The 6130-nt window shown below is 43.1% G+C and overlaps 1 protein-coding gene across 1 annotated transcript; it reads left to right on the forward strand.

Moving 5' to 3' along the window:
* The first annotated feature begins 2985 nt into the window (after window positions 1-2985).
* On the forward strand, window positions 2986-4535 carry Tex13c3 (TEX13 family member C3). Its single transcript, XM_002730175.5, has 2 exons — window positions 2986-3736; window positions 4394-4535. The coding sequence occupies exon 1, from the start codon at window positions 3127-3129 to the stop codon at window positions 3712-3714; it is 588 nt and encodes a 195-aa protein (XP_002730221.1). The 5' UTR covers window positions 2986-3126; the 3' UTR covers window positions 3715-3736; window positions 4394-4535.
* Window positions 4536-6130: the final 1595 nt, after the last annotated feature.

Raw genomic sequence — 6130 nt, forward strand, 5'->3', positions numbered from 1 at the left:
AAAGACCTCTACAATGGAGATATGAACACAATGAAAAAAATAAACTTAAGAGGACACCAGAAGATAAAACCTCCCATACTTATGGATTGACAGAACTTCTGTTGTGAAAATGGCTGTATTACTTAAAGCGACCTACAAGTTCAATGTAATCTCTATCAAAATATCAGTGACATTCTTTAAGGAATGGATGAAAACAATTCATATGGGACCAAAGAAAGAGCCTGCATAATTCTAAGTACAATGAATGATGCAGAAAGTATCATCATACCTGATCTCAAATTATATCACAGAGAGAGATTCATTTGTGGGTATAAGTACTTGAAGTACAAGACTAGCAACCTGAGTTTGGATCCCTGGAACCCAAATAAAAGCTAAACACAGCTGTCCTCTGATCCCCACACAATGGAGAAGAAAGCCCAGTGATGATGAATATCTAGACTAGAGAGCCACAATATTAAGCAGCCAAAAGAAATCATCCAATCTTTATAAGCACTGATGAACTGAATAGAGAGCTCTCAAAAGAAAAATGCTAATAGCCAATAAATACTTGAAAAAATCTTGTCCTCATTAGTCATCATGAAAATGCAATTTAAAACTACTTTGAGATTCCTTCTCACCCCAGTCAGAAAGGCTGTCATCAAGAAAACTAATGAAAAAGGCTGGCAAGGATGTTGCATAAGAGGAATTCTTATACACTGTTGGTGGGGATGTAAACTTGTGAAGCTACTATGGAAATCAGCGTGCAAGCTCCTCCAAAAAAAAAAAAAAAAAAACTAAAAATAGAGCTACCACATGACCCAGTCATACCACTCTTGGGAATATGCCTGAAGGACTCTAAGTCAACATATATGTAAAGATGCTTGGTGCTGTATTCACAGTAGCTAAGAAATGCAAGCAGTCTATATTTCCATCAACAGATAAAATAAACACAAATAAAAATAAGTAAATAGAGGAAGTATGGGGCATAAACACATTGGAATTTTGTTCAGCTAGAACGAAAAGTGAAATCATGGCTTTTGCAAGAACATAAATTATACAAGTCAGAAAGACAAGTCTCATAGGTCTCCTCTCATATGTAGAACTTAGATTTAAAGTCATATCTAGGTGTAGATATGCATGTGTAAGAAACTACAGGCGGCCTTAAGTGGGGGAAAGAGCAATGGAATACACGTGACATGAAAGCACAAGTGTGAACCATTTGAAAGGAGAGGAAAAGTAGCCAGAGAAAAGGAGGAAACACTAGGAGGCAGTTAGGAAGGGGGATGCAACAGAACAAACTGCAATGACTATTTGCGAAGAGGAAGGACACACGGAGGTAGTGTCTGTGTCCAAGAGAAGTGACTATACTAAAATACACACACACACACACACACACACACACACACACACACACACACACAGAGCTGTGGGCTCCACCACAGCTGGCCCTGGAGTTCATTATTTTGTACAATTGATATATGCTAATAAAATGCCAAAAGATGCACCAACGAGATGCTTAGCAGGTAAGGGTGCCCACTAACAAGTTTGATGACCTGAGTGCAATTCAAGGTCCCCATATAAAAGGACGGAATTGACTTTGGAAAGTTTTCTGCTGGCCTCTACATGCATGTGATAGTACATGTAGGCAAATGATCAAAAAACACACATGCAAACTAAATAAAGTGACTTTTTAATGCCAAAAGCATGGCTGGGTAGATGGTTCAGCAGTTACGAGCAGTTTCCAGCACCCATCTGTCACTGTCACAACCTACTGTAACTCCAGCTCTAAGGGATCTGTTGCCCTCTTTGGTCTCTGTAGGCAACTTACATATAAGCACATACACTCCACAAAGACATACATGCATATGCATAATTCTTATTTTAAAATTGTTATTTTAAAAAACTTTCTGCAAACAAAAGTTTTGCTTGCATGTATGCTTGTGTACCATATGCATGCCTGGTGTCTAGGGAAGCCACAGACAGGTTGGGTTCCCTGAACTGGAGTGATACGATTGGGAGCCACCATGTGAATGCTGAGAATCAAGCCCAGGTCCTCTGGAAGAGCAGCCAGTACTCTTAACTGCTGAGTCATTCCTCCAGCCACACCTAACCACACATAGTTATAAAACAAATATAAACCTTTTTAAAAGGTCAAAAGAACACCTAAGCCAATGTGGAATCCCAAAGAAGGCATAGTCTTCTAATATCCTAAAATATCCTAAAAATATCCTAAAATCCCGGAGGAAAGTCATCAGGGGTGCAAACCAATAAGCCTGGCACAGGGGAGGATCAGTAGTGAGTTCAAGGCCAAACTGCGATACATAGCAAAGACCTGTCTTGACAAATAGGACACACAGATAAACAAAGATGAAAACCTGAGAAGATAGAATAGAGATTTCTGGCATCTAGAACAACGTTAGGTATTTAAAAGGAAAACTGGGAGGGAGTTCTGTCACTCACTTTGATTTAAGGAACTTAGTACTGCATAAAAACTTTGATCCAGAAATATGGGCTCTACACAGAGATATGACCTTTAAAAAGAAATGGAAGATAGAAAGAGGGGGAAGAAGAGGGGGAGGAAGGAAGGAAGGAAGGAAGGAAGGAAGGAAGGAAGGAAGGAGGGAGGGAGGGAGGGAGGGAGGGAGGGAGGGAGGGAGGGAGGGAGGGAGGGAGGGGAGGGAAGAAGAGAGGAGGAACGGAAGAAAAAGGAGGAGGAGGATGGGGAAGAGGGAGGTGGAGGAGGGGGAAAGGGGAGAAAGAGAAAAAAATTCATGCCAGGTAGAATGCAGATAGAGTGCTACTTTTCAGAAACTCTCAGGAAACTACGGGCTCACTGCTGTTCCTAGGACAGTTGGACTACCATGGTGTACTTTAAAGATCAGACACTCAACTTGGCAGGCAAGCAAGAAATATCTCTTCCACTGCATTTTGGTTCAAGCAGGCCATGCTGCAGGTCTCATAGCCCATGTCTATGACGTGGCATGTTAATCTCCTGTGTGGGAGGAGTTGGTGTGAGTGGCCCGGTGACTTCAGGGCTTCAGTGTAAGGAGGGGGAGGAAGGAGGGAGGCACTACGACCAAGGACTGGATAAGGCACTGAGTTGACGCGCGAGCCAATTGCATTCCACTACTTAGAACCGGTTTGACCATGGCCTTGGATACTGATGACCCCAAGAGTGGTTTCCGCCACAGCGAAGTGGTTCTGTTCATCAATGAAGAGGTGACAAGGAATGGCGGTGGCCCTGGCTTCTACCTGACCTTCCGTTCACGGCCCTGGAAGGATATAGAAGATGGCCTGAAGTCTGTCGTGATTGATACCCATGTACCGCGCTCCATCAAGAGAGCCTGTGCCTGGAGTGCTCTGGCCCTGGGTGTGAGGGTGGCTGTGAGGCAACAAGAAAAGCAGTTACGGCGCGTTCAGCAGCTGCACGATCAGGTAGAAGAGCATGAGGCAGCCACCTGGACTTTGGCCACAGACCTGCAACGACTGCGTGAGGAACGCGATGAAGTGGTCTCTGAGCTTCTCAGTGCAAAAAACAACCTGAAGCAAGTGGTGCTTGAGCGTGATATGTTGCAAAGGAAGCTAGTTGAATTCGAGCTGTCACAGCAACTCCTCGCCGAGTCACAAGATGCTGATTATCCAGGCACTCCACCAAGGCCCCTCATTGTCAACAAAAGCAGAGAGGCTCTTGACAAAGGCTTGCAGAATGGGCAGAACGCAGTGTCCCCGAAGTAAGCCCAGATGGCATCCCTAACAGGTATGCTAAGATCCCCTAGTCCTTGAGCTGAGGCCCCACAGCCACCTCTATCAGTGTTCTGTAAGTCGTCGTTCCCAATGGCATTCTCCTTTCCCAGCCAGAGTAATCTCAGAAGGGAAAGGAGGATCTCTATCCATGAACCCTCTTGCTGCCGCTGGATCCCTGTGCCCGGGCCTGAGAAACCGAATTCATGGACAAAAACTAGATAAAACCAGGGGAGCTGGGAGGCTTTAACCCCGAACAAGGTTCTCACTGAATTTAGGGAGGGAGAAAATCATTTCCTGGGATCTCTTTCCTATGTTTTGCTTTTATTTACATCATAGAATTTTTGAAACTTCAAGTAAAAGCATTTCACTATTCTATTCCCTCCCCTCCCCTCTCCTCCCCTCCTCTCCCCCTCCCTCTCTCTCCCTCTCTCCTCTCTCTCTCTCTCTCTCTCTCTCTCTCTCTCTCTCTCTCTCTCTCTCTCTCTCTCTCTCTCTTTTAGTACTCTCCTTAACTTCCTTCTTGCATAACACCAGATCTTCTGTAGGGCATAGCTATGCTTTTAAAATGTAAGGTACAATGTGTTGTGGATACAGTGTTTTTTCTTTGAGAATGCTATTGCTTTAATTTGTTTTTATAACATTCACTGGTGCTATTCTTTGTGTCTCTAAGTTCTAGATGCTTTTCATGGGGCTGAAGAATTCCCAGCTTCCAGTGCGTGAATCTTCGTGAAATAACTTTCAAAAACAATCTCCGCCTCAGTAAAACCTCAGCTAGTTGCTGCTACCAAAGAAATAAATGTGAATTGTCGAAATGTCTGAGTATATATTTTAGGGGAGAAAAGCATATAGATTTTGACACCGCGGAGTTCAAAGGGAATCACAGGCAAATGTAAAATTTTAGAGATCATCACAAGTTCATTGAATTGCATTCATTAGTCCACTGAATGGGTACTGATAAATTCACATACGATAGAAACTACAATTGTGTTATCCAGTATGCACATTATAATCCCTTTGGGTAAGGTTGGTTAGGTAACAATAGGGAACATAATTTCAGACACAGTGTGGCTCATGGTGTCCTTTGTCCTGCGTGAAATGCAACCTTTGGACAAACTCAATTGAAAAAAGAAATCAAGAGACATTTCTGTAATTTGGGGTGGCAACATTAAGACTTTTATATGGGAACACTAAAGAGCAAAATAGCCTTGCTAAAATTTCATGTCTCCCTTTTTTAAGGGATTAACTTGATAACTGAAAATTTTAGAGAGCTGTAGTATTAATAGCACATTTGATAAGTTTCATGTAACTAATAAAACAAATAGTTACTGACTGCTTGGGTTTGCTAGGAGTTGGAACTCCATGCTCTATTAACTGATATACATCATAATCTTTCTTGGTTAGGATAGCTAGATGACAAGAATTAGCATAATTGGGAATACAAATTAGATCAGAAATGTTTTCTCTGTCATGGTATAATGTGGTCCTGAGTAAACCAATAGAAAGATTATCTGGATCCATTTTTGCAATCAGTTTTGGGGACAGCATGAAATAGATCTTCATGGACAGATTTCAGTGATCAAACTGTTTTGTTGTCTTCCTCTCAAGTTAGACAGATATGAGCAGTGGCAAAGACCAGGAAGGTGGTCTCATGAAAACGCAGGTAGGATTTTCCTCTCTTGAGGGTCATAGATATTTTCATGGCTTTCCAATCAGCCTAGCAGAGAAGATCACTGGGTTGTCTTGAAGAAAGTATTTAGACTAGTGTTGGCTCTTCACAACCCTGAACTGCCCCCATCCCAAGCCCCTGTCCTGTCAGAAGTGGATGAAGAACATCAGGGTCACCACAGCAATCCACATGGATGGTGCCTCCTTGTGGGATTAATTAAGTTTTAAGTAGAACTGATGTGTGTGGAGCATGCTTGTGGACTCCTCTACCAGAAGGTGTGGGATTTGCATGCGTTCTATTCCTCTGAATCAGTGGCTGCAAGGCATGAAGGAGCCAGAATGGAGCTGGACCTGAGAGGTCCACAAGTGTTCATGAGTTCCGGGAAGGATCCTGCCCAGCTAACCAGGAGCCACTTCTGTCAGAGTGTTTGTGTTAATTAGTAATAGAGAGTACACTTGCCTGGTATGTGTTCTGGGTAGATTGTATTTCAGAGATTTGTTAGAGGTGGTGGATCCCGTCTTCTCTGTCCTTTCACCCCAACTAGATAAAGTTCAGTTTCATTTCCTATTGGAATGCTGCTCCTCTTGTGATGATTACCAAGGATTGGAGGCACCTCTGTGGGGCCTTCAATCCATTGTTTTCCCAGCTACCCTCACTATCTGGTACCTTGAGAATGGGCATATCTGTTCCTGAGCTAGGAGACGTAGGTACTTCTGCCCTGATATCTGGGGACTAAGATCC

This window comes from Rattus norvegicus, chromosome X, assembly GCF_036323735.1.
Source record: "Rattus norvegicus strain BN/NHsdMcwi chromosome X, GRCr8, whole genome shotgun sequence".
Classification (NCBI taxonomy): Eukaryota; Metazoa; Chordata; class Mammalia; order Rodentia; family Muridae; genus Rattus; species Rattus norvegicus.